This window comes from Antedon mediterranea, chromosome 6 (genome assembly GCF_964355755.1).
Source record: "Antedon mediterranea chromosome 6, ecAntMedi1.1, whole genome shotgun sequence".
NCBI lineage: Eukaryota > Metazoa > Echinodermata > Crinoidea > Comatulida > Antedonidae > Antedon > Antedon mediterranea.
Genome location: NC_092675.1, coordinates 3,655,834 through 3,679,206, shown reverse-complemented (window position 1 = coordinate 3,679,206; position 23,373 = coordinate 3,655,834). Strand labels below are relative to the sequence as shown.

Genomic DNA, 23,373 nt, shown 5'->3' with positions numbered 1-23,373 from the left:
CATAAATTAAAATTCCCATATTAATAATAATAAATTCTAATTCAACAAAAATGTTAACAATCTGCTGATTTTTCCTACATCAGATATCATGTGGTTTCATTTGAAGCAATGAAGTGGAGATATTGTACAAACCCATGTGTTAATTTTTTCCACTGAATTATTCAGAATTATTCACGTTATTCATCAGCTATTCAATTTGATTCGGTATGATAAAAAAAAACTTACTCTTGATCGTAATTCACCTTCAGGACATGAATGAGAATCCCAAGTCTATCACATCTTCAGACAAGTGTCTCTGGAAAACAATGACAATGTAGTGACTTCTTGATTCTTCAACAATGGAAAAATGATGCCATTTGAATTGTATTGTAATTTTTATAAAACACTGATTTGTCAAATAGGCAAAAACCTTTTTTAATTATAATTGTTGTTTATCAAATTTTGTGTCTATATATGGTAATAGATGGTTAGGTTAGAGCCTATGATACAGGTATCACATGTGACACATGTGATGCTGTATCACAGAATTTTCCTTTAATGCTAAAAAATAAATTGAGGTACAGTACCGAGAATCGGTGCAATGTGATGATGTTATCAGAGAGCAGTACACACTATTACACCCGCCTTCCTCTTCTCTTAAGGCGCCAAAGTATGTTGAAACATGATTACCCTTTTGAAAATGATTTTACTAATGTGTTGAATGACATATGTAAACTTGTCAGTTGTGTTGTCAATGACGATCTTCAAAAACAATGGTTGCTTAATTTTTAACCTTCGGATGAAGGCAATGGAGCTAACATTTAATCCATGTATTTATTTTTGTTAAAATTGAGTTTCAAAATAGGACTTTTGTGCTCTCAGATCTCAGAATAATATTTCTTCTTTCACTAACCCTGAGACTAAAGCTCTGTCAACACTATCAAACTTGATGTGACAAAAAATGTGATGTGCCCATATATGGACATGATGATGTCATATGTGATGTGCCCATATATGGACATGATGATGTCATATATACTTCTATAATTGGGCATATCACTACCATATTTGGGCACATCGCACTTTTTTTGTCAAACTAGTTTGATTAGTGTACAGTAGGCAGAGCTTAATAATGTTCACTTCCCATTCAATCTGACATCTCAGGCCATGTGCAAATCTGTATTTAAAAATGTTGTATTTTAAAAATAATGGAACCCTCTTAACTAAAAGTGGATGTTGTTCATCAGAAATACAGCCGTTGATTTAACTACCCTCTTGCAGCATCACTACTACTTTTGATCTTTCCATTGATTGTTTTGATTGTAGTAATTTGACAGGATTATATGGCAAATTATCTCTAAACGTTGAAAATAAAAACAAACATTGTTGGTAATTCCATCTTAATAGGCTTCTTTAGTTCTACTTAAAACAGACCTATACCACTAAAAGTCCTTTGTACTTTAGAAAATGATCATAAAACTTGTAAGGTATCCAAGCCATGTTTTACTGAATTTGGCTTCTGTTTGTACATTTTAGCCAAAAGTGTTAAGACTTATAGTCATACATTACTGTAGCTCAAAAAACAAATCAATTTAGATGAACCACAAATTAAGGCTGTACGTCAACTAATACAATACACCAGTTTGAGTCACATCACTACTAATGTATGTCTGTGGTGTTGGTTTTCAGACTTTCACCAAGAAATTATTATTATATTGCCATATTACTTTAGATCTAAATTTGATAACAAATATTTTATATTAATTATTTTTTTATACTAATTAAATGATATTATTTAATAGATATTACGTTAGTTATCATTTTGAGTCTCTGCCCTGTTTGCATGACTTAATTGTATTAACCTCTTTTATACTTTTATAGTAGCTTATTTCTGTTCTCGATAATCTGTTTTAACATTTGTTTGTGATCCAAAAAACAGTTTTTAATACAATGTTTTCATACAAAATAACTTTTAAAATCCAAATACAGTACAAATGAGCAAAACCATCTGTCTAATCAACTCCCAATAACTTATAGTCGGTAGTAAAGAAAATTTTCAGTATCTATGATTTACACAGTACTTTTTCAATCGATAAATGTCATTTATTATTGATATTAGGTAAAGCTTTGATAAAAGAATTGTGATATTTGATGACAAGAGACAAACAAAGGTGAAGTATATTAAATCAGGTGATGATTTAAGACTAGTTGAAAAGATGGAATAATATTTATCCCATTCCTATTGACTATAATATAAATCAACTGTACTTTATATATATGTACTGTATATTTTTAACTCATCATGATGTTGAAATCACCCAATAATTAAGATAAAATATCAATTGAAATAACAAACAAAGCAAAGAACATATTGGTTAGAGGGGCAAGTTTAGAAAAAACAATGCATAATAGTTTGTCATGGAAAGGATTGATCTGGATATACTGTATTGTCTTATGACCGGTTTTACCAACCCAGTTGTTCACACTGAACTTGCAAAAGGTTAAATATAATCAAGGTAATTTACCCAATTGGCCATCGTTAAATTTTACCATTATTTGCACTGGGATAATTTCATGCAGTAAGTTTGACCAAAATTTGACTGAAGGTTGTATGTGTACCTGAGACTCGCGTTCGGATTGGACTTTTTACCCGGCATGGTTACTTTTACCGAGACTATGGTCAGTTATCCTGGGCAGGCAGTTGTCAGTAAAACTAACCATTAGACTTTATTAATTTAATCCTGAGGGAATTGTAGCCAGTGTTGGGATTGAACTTTTTCTGATCAATTTAGCCAGCAATTAATTTGACCAAATTAAGTCCAGTGCGATCGATGCTTTAATGTTCCAAGTAAAAGTGTAAATAGCATTTTTATTAAAATGAATAACTAATATTTATAAACAACTCTCAGTAAGCATGCAATGTATTTTTATTCCAACCATGACACAATGATTATTTAGTGTACTGTCAGACTTTACAATCTTTCTACAAAAATGTAGGGTTCATCATCTGTTCATTTATGATCTTGGAGGCGTATGAAAAATAGATAAACATGATAATAAAGATTTGATGGTTTCATCAGCTGGTTGTTTTATTAAGTCATTCAATGCAGCTGTCATCATTTAGGATTATCATCTTTATCATGATTACCTGGGATTGGCTTGTCTTGATCTAAATCTCCTTGGTACTGTATGAAGCGTGTGGATCTAGTTAACCTTTGACATTCAGACAAGAAGAATGACATTTAATTATATAGGAGCATCTAAACTAATATTTTGATTTATAAAAATGTTTTTGTAGTAAATATATCATATTTTTGCATGCTTGTTTAGTTTTTCGTATAGGCATATCGTTTCATGTTTTTTTTATAGTGATTTATTGTTTTTTGTTGTAAACTCATAAGAATTTCAACTTCTGTTGCATTTTGAATATATTATTATAGAGAATAAATAAAGAAAACGACAAGTACTATATATACTATAATATTATTGTTTTATTCTTATATCATATTTTTCTCCCCGACAAAGATAGTCAATCGGCCCCAGTTAATATTTACATTACCATACTAATGCCTAATTACCTAAATAATTACCAAACTACTTTTTTCAAATTTGGAAAATTGGTTATGTTTCAGATTTAATTTCATCTCTCAATAGTACAATAGTTGGAGGAATATTATTTCTATAAATAAATGACAGTAACAGGTGGGAGAAACACTAATATAGGAAGCCACATTTCACATCAAAGGTTCTGTGCCCTAATATTATAATAAACAAAACAAATAAAAGCATTTTAATGTCTTCCGATTAAAAAAACGTAACCATTGTCATCTGTAAATAATTTGTGCCAATTTAAAATATCAACATCAGGAATTGTTTTTCGGAAGTTTTTAAATAGGTTCATTTCAAAGTAAATAGATAACGTCCCAGTTAATTAATGTTGTCTATTTAACTCATCTTGAAGTTATTAACAATTATTAGTATTCTCCAGGGTCAGTATTCAAATCCAAAATTAGTGGTGAAGTGTTGGTAAAGTAAGCCAGTAAATAAGACAAATATGTGAGTGCAAACACATTGCTTTAATTATGGCAATTGACAGTGAAATGATTCACAAAATATTTGTCAGTTTCAATAAAACTAACTGCTCCTCAAAATTCTTTGATCTTTTTACATGCAATTCAAATACAATAAAACCTTGAAAACAAGCTCACCTCATTGGTTTGCAAAAGTAATCTAAAAAAGAAGCCCATCTTGAAATGCCATCATATTAAAAAAAAAAAAAAGAAGATCTACAGCATTCATTTCGAAAAGAAGGCCATCTCAAAAAGGAGACGTCCATCCAAAGAGAAGCCCATGCTTCTTTTGAGGTTCATACTGTAGCTGATAAATACATAATGAATGTTTAGGAGTTGCATAGAGAGTGTTTCTTGTGAATTAAATGGTATATTATAGTAATAATGTTTTAATGAATGAAATTACTGTATTTAGTCCAAGTACAAAATATTCATTTTATAACACAAATCAAGTGTATATGTAGTAGGAGTTATGAATGAATTGTAATTCCCAATGACATCCAATCAAATGGCAAGAATATTGAAATGTGATTTGTTATTAATAATTTTTGTATTATAGCTGAGTGCAGCCCTTCTTAATACTGATGTGATTCACACTTGTTCGTGTATCTTCTAATTCCCCAAATTGTTTATGCTATACAGTAGGCCTATATTAGAACATCCACTTTTCACAAACCAGCCATCATACACATCAAGTTGCAGAGAATTTATTTATTTATTTATTACCATCTTTACCGAGGGTAGCCTATCCAGTTCCTAATGGAACTGATCATTTAGGGCCCTCGATAAAACATACATACAGTAAAACACATAAAATATTGAATATTCAAATGACATAATATAGGCCTAAAAATTTACAATGGTTATAAAATTCATATAGAATTAAAATCGTTGACAGATAAAATATATATATACACAATACGAACAATATTAGCTGGAAATAAATTCTTTAAGTTCACGTTTAAAGGAAATAATATTTTCAGATTATATTAAAATACATAGGCGCTTTATGTAAATGTAAAAGATACTGTCTCATCTGTAGGACACATCTAGTTTTATTATTCAATCATATCATTTCCTCGCATATGTTGGAAGACATCAAAATGTACGTAACAGTATCATCATCTTGTAACTATTCTTGAACCTTTGTAAAATCTTTCCCAGAGGGTGGTCCTATAATCTAATTTGATATGAAGTATTTCATCCACTGATCTCGGCCTAAAATGCAGTGTATCAAGAACTGTTGTTTTAATGGTCAGTAGATTCTGAAAGGCTTCTTTTAGGCGTTGACTACCAACTGAGATAGCTTGGTGGCTAAACATCAAAATGTCATTCATTACACTAGTAGTAGTAGGCATATGCATAACTGAATGTTTTGTGTTTGTTGAATGGGAAGAATATTTCACGAGTAGACAGAGCTTTAGTTAAGTAGCACAGTCAATAACATTACAGTTATTATTTGTTTTATAACCTTCTGTTCTAAAGTAATTAAAGATGTATTGTCCCTTAAAACACAAAAAATACAAAAAAAAATATTTTAAATTTAAATTGGCCATATCAAAGTAATATTAAAGTTATTCACTTTAAGTCGAAAATTCGAGGCAAAAACAACAAGTGTACGTAATTAACAGGTAAATTAATTTGATTACATTTCGTCTGGAAAATTGTGACGAGCGAAAGTAAACAAAGATTTCAAACCATAAGTATGCATTATGCATGATGCTAATTAGGATTGTTCACAACTGTCATGGTTGAGAAGGTGTTTCCACACAGATCGCGAGGCAAACAAGCGCGTTGCATTATGAGATATGTTTTGATCGAAAACTTTGACTGGAAGTCAAAGTTATTTTTTGAACAAAAAAACGTCCGTATTTCGGTTAAATTATTTTTGGTGAACGTTAATATAAACTATTATGATACTTAAAAATGACCCACTTTTTTTTTAAATATTGAAAAAACAATTTTTTTTTTAAGTTAGTCAAAGGGACAATACATTTTTAACTTTCGAAAACAATTTATCAACTACTTTTATCTTCAATAAATGTTGTTAAAAAAGGCAGCACTCAGAGTAGAACGTTTAGAGATGATGCACGCTACAAACAAACTACTAACAGTCACAGCTTCACAGGGCACAGAATGTTTACAATATTAGCTGAATGTAATAGTACCATTAAATGTCTCTTACGTGCAGTAGAACTAATACTGAATGGCATGTGATATTTTAATTAACCAGGTAGTCTAATTATATTCAAGTGTGCATAATGGGTAATTAGGCTTATGCATGTTCATAAGAGGATTTGTGGTAACGGTGTGATTAGGACACTGGTTTAAGTTCTTGATAAGAACAACTCCAAATCTAATCAGTTAGCAAATTAGTGCCTGGTTGAAAAATAAGGCAACATGGAATAGAATTGTAACCTACCATATAGTGCCGAGGCTTAGTACAACATGAGCTCCTAACAGCTTATTTCGCTACATTCAAAATTAATAACGGGACTCGCCTTTACCTTACTGTACCTAAATTCAAATAATTTGCTAGTAGAAAAAAACAGCATGCAGAAGCAGTTCATAAAAAATCATGAATATACACATTTTTTTTAAATTAAGGCCAATGACACTTGATGTATTCTAAGGTAACTAGATTGTTGAAAGATGCTTAAATCCATCGGACAAATCAACAATTTTCCAACAGCTTGATAATATCAAATTTTATTAATTTTGGAAGGGGTTTCCTATTTTTTAAACACGCTTCATTAAATTTGGGCTGAATAGGGTCTGGAAAGTAACTTTTCAAATGAAGATGCATGTTTAATGTCGCATTCACGTATCATCAGATGATGCAAATCCAGACAAGTAGAAAATTGACTTTTCATCTTTAAAAGATTGTTTTTAGGTGTTGATTGAGATTAAATAGGTGGGCAATTTCACCTATTCTTAACAGACTTCGTTTAGTCATTCACAGTCAGAAGAGTGACATTATCCTGTTTATTCTGAATTCAGGGTACACATTGGTTTCAACACTATTCTCCAAATCTATGCCCATGTGCAAAGAGCTGTTACAACTGTTGTTCATCATGCATCCATGCAAATATACCAAATATATTATGATCAGCTTTTCTGTATGCACTCCTAGTATGTTTCTAAGTTGAATAATGTCCCAATATAAATGAGAATTAACACAAATAACCAACATACTTATTTTAAAAATTAAACAACTTGACTCATTTTTTTGCGATGTTTTATTTGTCTATTAAGGACTTTGATATTTCTGGTGGCAAAGGCCATCTATACAATTTTTCATTTTCAAAATTTTGTGACTCAAAATTTTTGTAAATTATGAAAGTTAGGAAATTAACATTTCCATATTTCTTAGTGGTTAATTTTGATTTTAAATATAGCAAAATTAAAAAAGTAAAAAAAAAAGTATTTTATCAAAGTTAATCTAAATAATCAATATTCGTTTTAAATTAAAATATTTGAAATATTCATAAAGAGCATGTGTGGCCTATATTTACCTGTAGGACTGTTACATGCATGGCCTACATCTTAGCCCTCGCCTTAGGTTGCTCAGGTGAATCAGCCTGCTATGACACCTGCCTCAACAAACACTTCCTGCCGCAGTTACCTTCGAGCTTGCATGGTTATTAAAACAGGAAAATTGCATTTGATTTGTTTTTGTTTCTGACACGCTTGCTAGTTGTAATTCCCTCGTCTAGGATCATCTGTGCCAATGTGCTTGGTCATGCTGATAATGATGTGTCAACTTTGAAACAATATAAACAGATTGTGAAATAAAGATATTTATTGCTTCATGAAATATCAAGCAAAAACAGAAGATTTTTAATTAATAGAGTTTAAACGCTCTCTCAGGTTGCAGAAAAATAAAAATAGTCATTATGTTATTTTAAAAAGTAACATTTTAGGGGGGGGGGGGGGTGGGAGGTAAAGCCTGTTTTCGCCTAAATATGCGTCTAAAAATAACAATTGAAACTACATTACTATAAACATATTTGATATATATAAAAACAATTAAAAGCATTAACTATATACAGTACATTTTGATTATAATTTTATTTTTGTTCTGCTCTTTATCCTTAATATAAATGATTTAAACTTTAAAAAAAATGCATGTAAAAAGTTATTTCCTGGTTTAGAAGTCAATATAAAAAATGTAGTAAATTGTTGGATATTCTTTAAACATTTTTTTGTAATCCAATTTCCTTTTAATATTAAATGTATCCATCATAATTACTATGTCAATTCAATTCAACTAGTTAGCTTTTATATATTCGTGACCTTGACAATAATAATAGCATAAAGAAATCATAATCAAAGATATTTGTTAGTTTACTAAATCATAAATAATGACATTTTTTTAATGTAGTGGTACTATGGGTATTTCTATGTACATATGACTAACGGCTTTACGTTCCATCCGAAGGACGAGGGATGAGAGTAGAGCATCTTGCCTAAAAATACAGTTAGTACATGATACAGATAGGCTTGAACCCATGCCTATCACATGCTAGCCCGATATTATCACTACACCATCACTCTCTAGTATATGCAGCACCCGCCACTATTCTAGACCGTCTCCCATCCAGAATGCAAACAAACCCAACGAGAACTGGTGTTGAACACATAATGGAGTTTATATGGTGTTTCGGTATTGGTTGAACACATAGGGTTGGTGTTTCGTTATTGGTTGAACACATAATAGAGTTTAAATGATGTTTTGGTATTGGTTGAACACATAGGGTTGGTGTTTCGTTATTGGTTGAACACATAATGGAGTTTAAATATGTTTCGGTATTGGTTGAACACATAGGGTTGGTGTTTCGTTATTGGTTGAACACATAGGGTTGGTGTTTCGGTATTGGTTGAACACATAATAGAGTTTAAATGATGTTTTGGTATTGGTTGAACACATAGGGTTGGTGTTTTGGTATTGGTTGAACACATAGGGTTGGTGTTTCGGTATTGGTTGAACACATAATAGAGTTTAAATGATGTTTTGGTATTGGTTGAACACATAGGGTTGGTGTTTCGTTATTGGTTGAACACATAGGGTTGGTGTTTCGGTATTGGTTGAACACATAATAGAGTTTAAATGATGTTTTGGTATTGGTTGAACACATAGGGTTGGTGTTTCGTTATTGGTTGAACACATAATGGAGTTTAAATAGTGTTTCGGTATTGGTTGAACACATAGGGTTGGTGTTTTGGTATTGGTTGAACACATAGGGTTGGTGTTTTGGTATTGGTTGAACACATAGGGTTGGTGTTTTGGTATTGGTTGAACACATAGGGTTGGTGTTTCGTTATTGGTTGAACACATAGGGTTGGTGTTTCGGTATTGGTTGAACACATAATAGAGTTTAAATGATGTTTTGGTATTGGTTGAACACATAGGGTTGGTGTTTCGTTATTGGTTGAACACATAATGGAGTTTAAATAGTGTTTCGGTATTGGTTGAACACATAGGGTTGGTGTTTTGGTATTGGTTGAACACATAGGGTTGGTGTTTCGGTATTGGTTGAACACATAGGGTTGGTGTTTCGGTATTGGTTGAACACATAGGGTTGGTGTTTTGGTATTGGTTGAACACATAGGGTTGGTGTTTCGGTATTGGTTGAACACATAGGGTTGGTGTTTCGGTATTGGTTGAACACATAGGGTTGGTGTTTTGGTATTGGTTGAACACATAGGGTTGGTGTTTCGGTATTGGTTGAACACATAGGGTTGGTGTTTTGGTATTGGTTGAACACATAGGGTTGGTGTTTCGGTATTCGTTGAACACATAATGGAGTTTATATGGTGTTTCGGTATTGGTTGAATACATAGGGTTAGTGTGTTGGTATTGGTTGAACACCGGTGTATTAAAATGACTGGAATTGTACTGGGAAATGCTCACGAGGAGGGTTATCTTTGCTAGTAGACCTACTATAAATAAAAGTTTAGAGTTTGAAAGTAACTCAATGTGTTAGTGTTGAATGAATGGATTTAATTTAATACTTGATATTTTGAGGGAGTGTAAGAATTAAATGGTCAACTATGTGGTTATGAGTGAGAATCCTATATCCTCTGTACCTATGATTCATAGAAGATACACTAAGAGCAATACTTTCTTTTTATTAGAGCTGTACATTCAATTATATAAAAGTGATTTTAAAATACAATTGTACAATAATAATAACACAGACAAATGTCAAATATCCAAAATCAACCTCTTGTATTTACTCTTGTACAGTATTGTAGAATATTATTATATTGGATAGAGTCAGAAAATATTTAAGGATGCTGTATTAGTACAGAGTACTGTACATGCATTGTGAAAGTTTTTTGTCTAAAAATGGCCAATGTAATTTATTCGCAAAATTTTCTGGTTTTGCAGTCTGATATAGTATAGGTAATGAAATTTAAAGGCCAGGTGCGAGCACAAAATTTCTATTGATCATACATTCCAATAATCCTCGATCTATAATAGTTTCCTCTATGTTTCATCATTTTTGGGATTTTATTTGTGTTACACAGCTTGTTGAAAATAAGCACTTTCTTATCAGTGGGGGATAGTTCAAATTACACAGTAAAATCTCTATTCTTTTGTACACAAATTTTGTAAATAGAGAAGCATTTTAAAAAGCTATGAAAACTAAACGGTGTGGTAAAAAATGTTATCGGATGACTAAATATAGGTAATATAACTTGAATTTTACATTTCTGGTATTTTTATTCAACTTCCGATTTTTGTTTTCATGCTATAGCAAAAATTATCCACCGTATATCCACCATCTTTTTTCACCTTCTAGGGAGTCACCAGACATGTTATTACATTAGGTTAACTACCTAACTACTGAACAAAATTCTTCCTGGTTTTTATGGCAGAATATTGCTAAATTTTGTATTTGACCATATTAAGGGAAATTCATGTTTTTTCGTCTTGATTTTTGTTACAAATATTTGATTTATGTACAATTAACCAGATATTATATTTAAAATTCATGCCTGTACCTGAGCTTTAAAGTTTGATCAAAAACGGAAATTGTATCCATTTTATGGTTTTGTTTAAAAAAAATGCTAATAAAATACCTAAGTAATGCAATACATTGCCTTCAGGAAAATTCAAGATCAACTATTGTATTGTGGTTTGATTGGTAATATTTGGTTTTGAACATTTCCTTTGATCTTTAGTATCACGATTTGTCTAGACCCCCAAAGTTTACGAGTACATTCCGTTATTACCCATGTTACAGATTCGCATCTGACAGCCGCGGTGTTTAACACAGGAATTTCATAATTAAACAATAACACAGCAACAAGAGGAGATCAGCAGTTGTTGTGTTTAGCACCAAGGTGCATTTTTAGAGAATCAATAGATATGATACTGTTATTAACTGTTATGTGTTATGCCAAGTTTGGCCGGCTTGTTTAGTTGTGTCGGGGTGCTACCTTGAGGCAATATCCTATCTGTTACCAATTGTGCATCTGCGTTTTATTAAATGCACTCACAGAGCAAGATATGTATTAAGTAAATAGCATTTTCAAAGAATCGTGCAAAGTTAAAAGAACTATGTTTTCAAAGAAAAAAAAAAGGAAAGAAATGATGACTATGCAATATTATACCTGTATGTTATATATAAACGTTTTATTTGGATACTACAATGTGACATACTATACAAGGTGGAGTCTGCGTAAAAAAAAAATATCTTAAAATTAATTAAAATAATAATGACAAATTCAAACCAATTAAACCATTCAAAATACAAACAATGTGCTGTTGTTAATTGATGTTAATAAAGCTAGTAACATGAATCTTACAGTATTTTTTGTTACCTTTTACACACAGTACAGTACCACATCTATACCTGAAATGAACTTTTTGAGTACACTCTGTATAAAAGTTGAATTTGTTTGTGATGGTATAACAGGTTATATTATCATATTTGATTGTTAATGTTTAACGTTAGCAATTTGTTGGCATTTTTTCTTCATTGTATACCTGATCCTTTTTTTGCTGATTCCCCAAAGCCATTGCTTGTAAGTAGAGCATAAGCGTTGCGGTCATTCCAAGTTTGTTGACGCGTAAAAACAATATAGCGCAACTTGATCAAAGTTCAAGTACCAAGAAAACAATGCAAGTTTGATGAATTCATTCCAAGTTTAGATACAGTAACTTAATATGCTTTATAGTTCATTAATAAGCCTATTTATTATCCAAGTGAACATGTTTTATCTGCTAAATTAAATTCACCCTGTTGAACTTTACTGAGATCCTTACTCTTGTCTTCTTATGGAACGTCCATAATTACAATGAAATTTGGCCCAATTACAAACGTACAGAAATGGTGATAAATGCTAAAAACTACACAAAATTATTATTTGCCATTGAATTATTGGAAATCCCCGACCAAAAAATATTTATAGACAAATCAACAACCCACATCATGAAAAGGCCTGTTTCTGGAGTCTTCCCGAAAGAAGTGTATAAACATGACATGTTGGTCTTTTGTTTTCATGACGCAACAAGCAACTAAAACACTGTCAGGCTCAGAAACATCATAGCAACGGAAGAATGAATGTTTGATGTAATGTGTAAAAAAGAATACTGAAATTAATTATAGCAAGTTAAGTACTCTGTCACTTTGAAACCTTTATAGCAAGTTAAGTACTTTGTCACTTTGAAACCTTTATACCAATAGAATGTTGGAAATAGATGCTTTTGAAAAATCATGCTCTATTATATTGAAAAAAAACATCTGTAGAACCTCCTTTGGGACTTCCTTATGTGTGGTGGACACCCCTTGAGTGGAACAAACAAGGTGCAATATTTGTTTTAACAATATGACCAACTCTTAATCACGAGACATTCTCTATTAACGGAGGTGTCCCCTTAATAGAGGTTCGACTATAATGTTAAACTGGTCAAAATAAAGCCAAAAAGCCTAATTATGCCATATTTGGTCACTATGATATTAAATTTTATTAAATTATTTTCACAGCAGAGGAAGGGTTTTTCAGCTGTTATTAAATCAATGTCAGAAGTTGTTTGTCTTCAAATGGAAACAATACCTATTCTACTGCCAAAGATATTCAATCTATCTAGATTTATTACATGCCTTCCAACTCTGTGATTTACAAACATCTCCTGGGGGTAATTCATTGTTTTTATTAGGTTTAGAAACGTAATCTTAATATATGATACAAACCAACCATGTAGGATATATTGGCGTCAAATTTACACAAACATGTTTCAGTCATTAAAGGGCTGTTTCTGATTTTCAATTAATAAATATTAAACAATAATGTTCACAAAAATGTCATTTTGTTTTTAAAGAAGCAAACATTTGTTTTAAGCTATGTTAATTGTGGCAGATCTCATTGGGATATAAGCAAATTCAGTCAATATCTAAAGTAAAGTGGAGAGAAGATTTTAAAAAAAATGGTACTTAAAATGTAGAATATTATAATTATCAATATGGGATTTTTAAATTAAAAGATTACTTAAACAATATTTAAAAATACAGTAGGTCAAAACTGTCAAGATTTATGTAAAATTGTATATATAAAGTTTGGAAAGTATTATATTTTCAGTTGGGCTTTCTGATTGGCCAATACTTAACAATGTCAGAACACCACCAGCCTATCAGCAATCGGATATTGCATGGGCATTATCAGCAACAATAACTAACTGATATGTATACCTATTAGGTTATATTTAGAATGTCAGCTACAGAGAAGGATATAGACAAGAAACTCTTTTAGGATGAAGGAGAAATTCTAAATATTACTTTCATTTATTTTTTTTGTGCGAGACAATAATTTTAACCTTGCCTTAATATGGATCTTCTGTATGGTGTGCAGTTATTAATTGTTATAGGATTTTCATTGTTTTTTTTGGTAAGAATTTTTTTTTCTAGGTGGGAAGTAAAATGCAATAATGCTTTCTAGGTGTAAAACTTTGAAGGTATGGGTGTCTGCCTACTTCCACCCATCCTTTATAATTATACTAATTATACAGTATGTTAATAATAAATGTAAATATATCTTTAAATATTTAATACAATGTAATAAGCTGATGATACTTAATAATAATGAATAGTATTAAAATATTTTAAGATCTTGTCATTCTGCATTTCCACAGACTTACTACTGTAAATGATATTTTATTTGTCCATCTTCATACGGTACTCTATTTGGTTTACCTAACCATACAGTTAGCATGTTGACATAATTGCTTTTTGTATAGTTATTGAATTTCCTGTGTGGCTCAGACCTTCATGATGTATTATGTTACTGTGTACTGCTTGACTCCTCTGCATTTTACTAGATCTATGTCATAACTTTCTCACTTTAATATTTGCTACAAAAGTTGTATTAAACTTTAAATTACATTGCATCGCAAAAAAACAAATTCGAAATAAAAAAAAAATTATAAAATTGAGAGTAATATAATTATTTGGAGATAGTTGGCCGTTTTATTTGAAAATTTTTTATTTTATTTTTTTTATTAATTTTGTTTTATCCATTATGGATTTAAAATTAACTCCCAAATGGTCTATAATGATAGGGTGTTCATACTACATTTTTTTCATCAATAACGTTTCCTGTGTTGTTTGCCTTATGTTTCAAAAATATCTTATCCAACAATTGCTATTGATTCTGAATCTAATCCCACAACTCCTCAGGGAAAATGGCACTTTCCTAGGAAGGGGAACAGGAAAGTACAGCTTTTGGGCTAGGGTAAAAGGTTATATGGAAGTGTATTAAAAATGGTAAATTTTTGTTTTGATCGTGTTCCTGACCCATATTACATCATCAGTTTAGTGTCGACCAGCATACCGTTAGTAACACTTGGTACGTAAGAATTCCTTAGTTTAAGTAACCTAGTATCGAATAATCTACTTTCGTGTTAGGCATCTAATTTGTTTCATTAACTTCAAAACAGTTACCACCATGATACCGTTGTTGAATTCTTATCTTGCAAATGATACTTTCACCTGTTTGTATAAAATTTTACTTAAAAATGTTTACATGGCAGAGAATTATGGTTCCCAATCCAATAAAAAGAATATCTTCAACTGTTCTTACAAAAAAGTTAATATATTTACAAAATAAAGAAACATAAATAAAAAAGAACTTTCCGAAAGTTAAATATGTTTTTGTTTAACTAAAATGTTAGGGCAAGAGCTTTAAAATGAAGTAACACAGGAAGTCACAACATCAAGGTGTCATTCAATTACAGAAATTGTCACTATTCTTAGTGTTTGATCATGAAAGATTTGTGTCACATTGTTTTTTTATATGAAAGTCATTGTGTAACAAATCTATCATGTAGCAGATAATTTATAAAAAAATTAATATTTTGACCCTGAATTTTGCCTTAGGCATGACAATAAGTGGATAGACTACAATATTGTAGCCTTTGGCTGCAGCACGGTCCTTCTGAAGTGCTGATAAATGTCTGTGAATTGTCTATATCAAATATTAAATTAACACTGAGTGAACCGTATCTTTAATCAGTTTCATGTGTTGATTTAATCTTTGTTTTCCAGGATTTTAAAATCTATTTAATTTTTTCTGGAAACTGTACAGTGTACTATATCATCATTCAGAGTGACGACCCTTACACATTTTGAATACTTCTAATTCATTGGCATGCATTTGTATTTTTATTTTATTCAATTTCCAAAACAGAACAATAAAAAATAAATAAAAATCTAAAATTAATTTTTAAACATCATAAAAAGGGATCTTAAGTTCTGTTTACACTATCAAACTAGTTTGACAAAAAAAGTTTGATGTGTCCAAATATGGTATTGATATGCCCAAATATGGTAGTGATATGACCTCATCACATCACATTTTTTGTCGCATAAAGTTTGATAGTGTAGACAGAGCTTAACAAGGTATATCTTGAATAGTGGTGTCCCCTGAATGGGGACTAGGTATCCTGAATAGGGTCTCCTCTAAATATTCTACTCTATATTTAATATCATCAATGTACTGCAATGTGGTGCAATAATTTATTCAATTTCAACAAGCCTACACACCCATTTTATTGAGTGTCCTCTTCTAAATTGATAATTGATTCATCTTCCTATTTTTTAAAGAATTTGGCATTAGAAGGTGACTAAGTTCAAAAGCAGCCACATGTTATTAATCATTATTTAACGAGAATGTTTCAAAGCAAGACCCGCTGACGACAAAAACTTCTTGAAATAATTACCATGAGATTTACTGTTCTGTGTTTTTGTAAAAAAAAAAATAATAATCACTCATTTATGCTTTTTTGATATAAATCTTTTTGGCGTTTTAAAAATAAATTAAAAACTTATTTGCACATGGAATGGGCTATCAAGAGATATTTAAGGACATTGTTCATATATATATATATATTGTGTATATTTGCATGTTCTTGATACAGTATATACCTCTTTTTCCACTTTTTGTCACATTAAACCTATTAGTTCTTCATTGTCTGCAAAAATGTTTGATTGATAAAGATAAGTACTTAAAATAAAGAAAAGAGAAATTTTAACTTAAAAGAACTTTTTTCGCTAAATATATTATAGAGCATTTTAACTTTTATAAAAATATGCATAACTGTGGGTGGCTATTTTGATTTGGGTCTTACAATGTTTGATTTAGCATAGGTCCACTGGCCGATGGCGAGTAAAATCCATAATTGCCCTGTAGAGGTTACTCAGTTACTGGCCCGTTTGGTCATGTTTTATTAAGTACAACAGTCTTTTGAACAATGCTTATGTTGATTTCAGCCAATACAGATCTACTGCACTTGCCCAATGGGCTATTTTAAAGTAACCCCAACCCCCTTGGGTCCATGAATGATACAGATCAAAACATAACATATTATTTCAGAGGTTCAACTGAAAATTTTCCAAGTTGAAATACCTTGGTATGGTTGTTGCTCTCAAAGGATTATTAGGTGAAAAATAACTGAACCCTATTAACAGGACTAGAGCACCGAAGATCAATGTTTAATACCATCCTAAGGCTATTTCAAGTTCATGCTTAACGAGGCTATAGCTTATTCCAATTTCATGGTACCTTTACCAAATCTATTTTGTAACTCTAGGATATAAACACAGTAGTTTATTTCTAAAATGGAATATATACACTTTGTTTGGGTTTTTTTGTATTAGTTTTTGTACAGCGCACAAGGTTTCACAACGCGCTATATAAATCCAGAATATTATTATTATAATATAATGAAATTGCTGATTATCATAGAGCTATGAATTGTTTAATTTAACCACGGTTAGTTGGTCGGGCACATCACATTTTTTGGTCACATAAAGTTTGATAGTGTAGACAAGGCTTAAAAAATAGTATTACAAAGGCAAGTACCGGTATATCAATACAAGAGGTTGTTTATTTAGTTGTAAATGGTTTCCCTTTATAGTTTTCTCAGTAGTTGCAATTTATTTTGCATAGTCTACCATTACCGACAAAACAGGATGAGAATGAATCTGGTTTCCTAATTTTAATTTGTTTAAAATCAGGTAAAAGTTTAGATAAAATGTGTAGTTTGTTGACCTTTTTCCGGTTGTAACTAATTTTTTCCTAATAGTTTACAAATCTGCTTCAAAATAGTTTTTGTTTTACTGGTTTCATGGCTGTGACTAATTCACACTGTTATAGCACCATCTGGATTGAGAAAAGAGCATGAAAATTCCCTAAAATGTTGTCCTATCAGCTGTGAATCAATTTGTTTTTTAAAACGGCGTATTTAAACCACTTCCTGTGTGTCAACTATGGACTAGTCTGCGTTCCCTTGTTGCTTCTGTGTGTACGGAAACAAGTCTCCTCACTTTTTCGTCCCATATTTAAACCATGTGTGTGTAAGCCTCAATATTATATTATTTGCAAATTGTAATGTTTCTTCTATCTACATTCATCATCTTATTTTATTTAATGTAAACATTTTATGCAGGCTATGTTTGTGTGTTCCCCTGTACAGTATATCTAGTTCAAATTGGAATGAAGCATTTATCTACCTAGTATACAATGTAAAAATTAACCCCTTAGCCTGTTAACCCTGGGCTAAGAATCCTAAAGTTCTATCACAATAATATTGTTTGAAGGTTTGCATGGCGAAATCAAGTTTTCTCAGGACGATCAAAGCATTGATCGAAACGTTGAGTACCTCAACAAGTTCTTTTCAGAACTAATATACGTGGTATAACGCAAACTTTATATCAACATATCACAATAATATGTAAACAAAAATTTTAGAATGAAATTAATTTAAATTTTACTTTTTACTAGTTAGCAAGTTTCCATTAAATCATACGTAATACTCCTCAACACTGTAACAATAACAAGATAAAAGAAACGCTTTAATTTTAATCTAAAATATTAGAATGGAAACTTACATTTTACAAATTACTATATGTTATATCAACTTTTCTATAATACTCTCATAGCCCTGACGAAGGATTGATTTATTCAAGAAGTTTGGACGTTTGTTATTAAGTTTGTTATACTTTTACTTATTTATTTATTTATTAGTATCTTAATGGATATCCAGCTACTGTTTCTAAAGGCCTTGTTCAGATTCTTTTATTAATACTACAGTATATCTGATAATGATATCATATTTGATGTATAGTTATTTTAATCTGGAATGTTTTTCCAAGTTCATGAACTGTTTCACAAAGCTGTTATAACGCTCCCTCGATGAATTGACTTGTTACACCTTAACGGTATCAAACTGAGCATGCTCAATAGTGCACCTGTTTATCAAACGAATATTTCACGCTCTTGGCTGCGAGGGCCTAAGTGAGCAGCTGATTAAAGAAAATAAAACCAACAGTTTTTCAACAATTTTGTTGCGATGAAACTCAGCTAGTAGAAATAGTTTCTCAACAGTTGCTAATTTAGATAAAGGTGTGCCTCTAGCTTCAGCAATTATGATATCGTAAATGATTTTATATGAAGAGCTATAATACAGAATGATATGATCTACTCCTAAATAGATTCCTGTCATTTGATTGGACGATTGTAAGTCACATAATAAAAATAAATGCCTATTTTTACTCTCGAGCATAGTGTATTATATTTTTACCTATAGAAGACAGGAAAATGCGACCCCTTTAGCATAACAAAAAAAACTTACTGCTAGGTATTCACCTGGGGTGGATTCTAGGGCAGATGATAGGAGCTTAGCTCTATATAAAGCTTGGTTCCCACTAGGATGCAACATAAGCAAGTTGACCAATCACACGCGATTGTGCGAATAATCTATCGCTTGTGATTGGTCTAATCACATTACGTTGCGTTACGCCCTTGCGTTACCCTGGTGGGAACCAAGCTTTAGAATGAACTATCACTATTATATCAATTTAGCGTAATTGGAAGTTATTTCTGGAAATTGATAAGTATTGAACTATTTCACATTTCTATTGAACTTTATTCATATTTCTATTGTTGATTGATTAATATTTCTTTACGACTCTGACATCCTCTGTCTATGTTTTATAATGTTGATTTGACCTCATTATATGATATTGTATATCTGATATTATATATAGATACTCTAAGATAGGATAGACCCATGCTGACTTGAATACCAGCGAAGGTCAAATTTTCTTTTACTCGTTGTGGAAATAATACATTTATTAACCAGTTAATTTGGATTATTCCATTTTCAATTCATTATATATTAATTCATTATTAATTCTATAGTTACATTTTCTCATTATTTTTGTTCTTAATTGTTATTCATAAATAAAAAAATCAGAAGATATAATACTCTTCTGTATATTTTGAATTGTATTTGCATTTGAAGGTTTTCTTATTGTATGTCTGTGTATACTGATTCGACAAATAAAAATGAATATAAATTATTTTTTATCATTGAGTTTTGAAATTAAAATCTTTTCTGTTAACATTTAAACTTAACTGAAAAATGTATTAAGTTAAAGCAACTCATTTTTTTTTAGGTTTCAAGTTCAGATCCATCTACATATAACTATACAGAATGGGAAAATTGGGTGCCATGTTCTAAAAAATGTGGTCGAGGATTATCATTCCGAGCGAGGGGATGTGCACGGGGTGCCTGCCCGTCAGCTGGTCTAATTACATATAAAACTTGCAATTTACAGGTAATTATAAATATTTAAAATAAGATTATTATCATTATTTTTGTATAAGTGGCCTTTATGTAGTTACTTACACTTCAAGTGAGTAAGCATGTGCATTAATTGCTTAATTGAAGAGATGTCTCTACTTTAAAATTGTAGACCTGTGGATAAGTGCTAATTGTATTTTAAGATAAAGGCGCAGTAGTCATCACTTTGTTACAGCCGTGCTCAATGCTCTGCTCAACTGTTATTGAAATATTAAGAACTATACTGCGATACCAGTGTACACAAATTTACTGACCTTATTTATTTTAATAAACACCCTGAGGCATTGTTCAGGAGGGTTTTTAGGGGAGGCGTTTATTTTTTTGGGTGTAATATGGTAAACATGTATAATCAAATAAATATCCCTAGATATGAAAAAATACAATGTAATTAATATCGACAAGTGATAATATACAGTAAAAATTGTATCAAAATGCTTGGTAAATTGTAGATAATGTCAATCAATGGATTCTACTACAAATATTATTATTCGATGAAATAAATAAAGGCCCTGGGGTGATATTCAAGGGTGGAGATGTGGGAGCGTTTATTCGAATAAATATGGTAGTGTGCAGTAGAAATGTGTACTTGTTCACATTGTTCCTGTCGTGAGAAGAGACGGCTAAATAGAAGATGCATTTACAGTATAGTGATATCTGGACCATCACCACATCAGAGACTTTGTTTATACCAACTGACAGTAATTTTTTTGCTTTAGTTGCCCCTGACCATTGTGCTTTGTTTCTGTTCTGTATTATTTTAATGTTTATTGGTCAAATAAATAAATGAAATGAAATAAAAATTCCTATATATTATGATTAATAATAAGTGATATTCAAATTCTTTACAGCCATGTACAGAAAATGAACAAGAAGAAATAACCCGAGACCAGCAATGCGCTGCATTTGATGCTGGCTTTTTAAAATGGTCAGCTTTTGCTGTTGCGGACAGCATGGCTAGATGTTCGTTGACATGTCGAGAGCAAATAACAGGATTGATTGAACAAAAAGGACCTAAAGTTTTAGATGGCACATTATGTGGACCTGATATGTTAGATATTTGTATAAATGGGAAATGTGAGGTAAATATTTTAGTTATATTGTTGTTTTTTGTTGATGATATTGAGCTGTTCAGAATGACATAGATCAGCTCAGAGGCAAATCAAAAATTAAGGAACCGATAGAAGTGGTTGTAGTGTGGTGGTTAAGGTGCTAGGCTCCAATCCCATTTTATTGGTTTCGAATACGGTATTGTAAGATCTCTGGATTATTTTTGTAAAAGCAACTCCATTTCCAAGTAATTGTTAAAGATTTTGAGTATGTAGAGCATCTTGTGTGATCTTGGTGAATGGATTTTGCTTTTGGTTATCATTAGCAATTTATTAAAAAAAAACAAATTATGTTTCATTTTAGATTAAAACATAAAATAAAATGGTGTGCATGTCACCTCTTAAATCTATCGCTGCATATTTTTGAAATATCATTCATCTTAAACTCCCCACCAGAGGATACATCATTTACTACCGTAGGTTTTTTGTGATACAGGTTACAGTAATTGGCTTTTTCTAGTCTAATAAATAGGCATTAACAGAGGTGTTTTTTTTTTTGGCTACCATAATGTGTAAATATGGAACCAAGCAAGGTACTGTACCAAAAACGTATCAAAATTCACTCGTACTGATTAAAGGAATGTATCAATCCTTTATATCCGTGCTATTATGTTCCCATTTCTATTAATTTCTTGGAACAAAACGTATGTCTTAGACAGACAAGCGACGAAAAGTGTTTTTAGTAGAGTTAATTCCTCTTTTAGATTATTAAATAATATCTACTTTAATTACAATAACCAGTTAATTTCTTTTGAGAATATTGCTTTTTATTAGGTTAGCAGAATCTAACTCAAAGTCAATAACACTATTAAATTTGATAGTATGAAATATATTACTATCTAATTGTAATGGAAAAGTTGGCAAATGTTCACATAGTTTAATTTAGATGTGGTCAGATTCATCCCCCACATGTTTTAATGAAATCAACTATTCAAATTAGGTTTTAAGTTTAGTTGATAAACAAAATATTGTATTTTGTATAAGATTATACTATTGCTCTCTGAGGATGTTTTTCTGTCACCCCTTCCAAAAGAAGCACAGCATGTTAATTTCCATTCATCTTTAGGCGTAGGCTGTCCAAACACTGTCCAATACTCTCTATGACCCAAAGCTAGGGCGCAAATAGACCTGCTGGGTTCTATACCAATGAGTTGCAACAGTGACTAATTCATTGCCTATCACTTCTGCCTTTAGGCTATGGGATAATGACTTTATAAAGTTGTCATATTACTAGACCGAGACTTAAGGCGGTGCATATTTTAAGTACTTTTGGTCATTGATATAAATTGTTTTTAGTTTGACCTTTAAATTATAAAAGACAAACACTTAGCACCCTACAGTTTCATACAGATAGATTTCCTTTATCAAAGTAAATATTAATGTAAATTGTAACTTTAATTTAAAATATAGAACTTTATCTAGAAACTGATTCAGACTCTGTTCAGTTGCAATTGATTGGAAAAACTTGTTAAAACTTTGTTGTTTGAAGGTTTCCTGGTGAAATCAAACATTTTGATTTGTACCGCAAACTTGATATAAAGTTTGCGGTACATCATGTATGTAGTGTAGTCTGAAAATAACTATTGAGTTTCTCAAAGTTCAGATCAATCAATATGCTTTGATCATCCTCAGGAGTGAGAATGCCATGTGGAGATCAAATTAAATCCCTGCACTGGATTTAATGTCAGCCTTACCATATAATGGCCAGTATACAGTAGTTCAGACTAGTTAGACCCAACGTTGTTGAATTGGCTGTAAAATAATAACCCAAAGGTTTACATTATATGGAATAGAACACTTTTGAAGTTAATTTGTTTCATTAGGTGGAAAACAGGTGACAAAACAGCATATTTTATCTTGCCTCTACAGTGAATTAGTGACCACACAGCAGTATGTAAGTGGTGCAATTCAATTCCAAAGGGCAAATGACTTAAAAGTACCAACAAAAAAATGTTCAACAAAATTAGTCACTATTAGATTTGGTAGACATAATAATTTTACTTATTTTGTTCAATTTGAATGTTGATGCTTATAACTTAATTTCCAAACTATTGTCTATAGAATT

At 31.2% G+C, this 23,373-nt stretch overlaps 1 protein-coding gene across 2 annotated transcripts in view; it reads left to right on the top strand.

Annotated features, from left to right (window-relative positions):
- Positions 1 to 23,373, top strand: part of LOC140052012 (ADAMTS-like protein 1) — a 44,381-nt gene that overhangs the window by 3,916 nt on the left and 17,092 nt on the right. The window contains exons 1-3 of one of the 2 annotated variants that reach the window (XM_072097385.1): positions 13,780 to 13,946; positions 20,015 to 20,176; positions 21,051 to 21,281. In XM_072097385.1, coding sequence (XP_071953486.1) covers positions 13,887 to 13,946; positions 20,015 to 20,176; positions 21,051 to 21,281 — 453 coding nt within the window. In that variant the 5' untranslated portion in view covers positions 13,780 to 13,886. Of the gene's footprint in view, positions 1 to 13,779; positions 13,947 to 20,014; positions 20,177 to 21,050; positions 21,282 to 23,373 lie in introns of those variants that run through there. The other variant, XM_072097384.1, reaches the window with a different exon arrangement.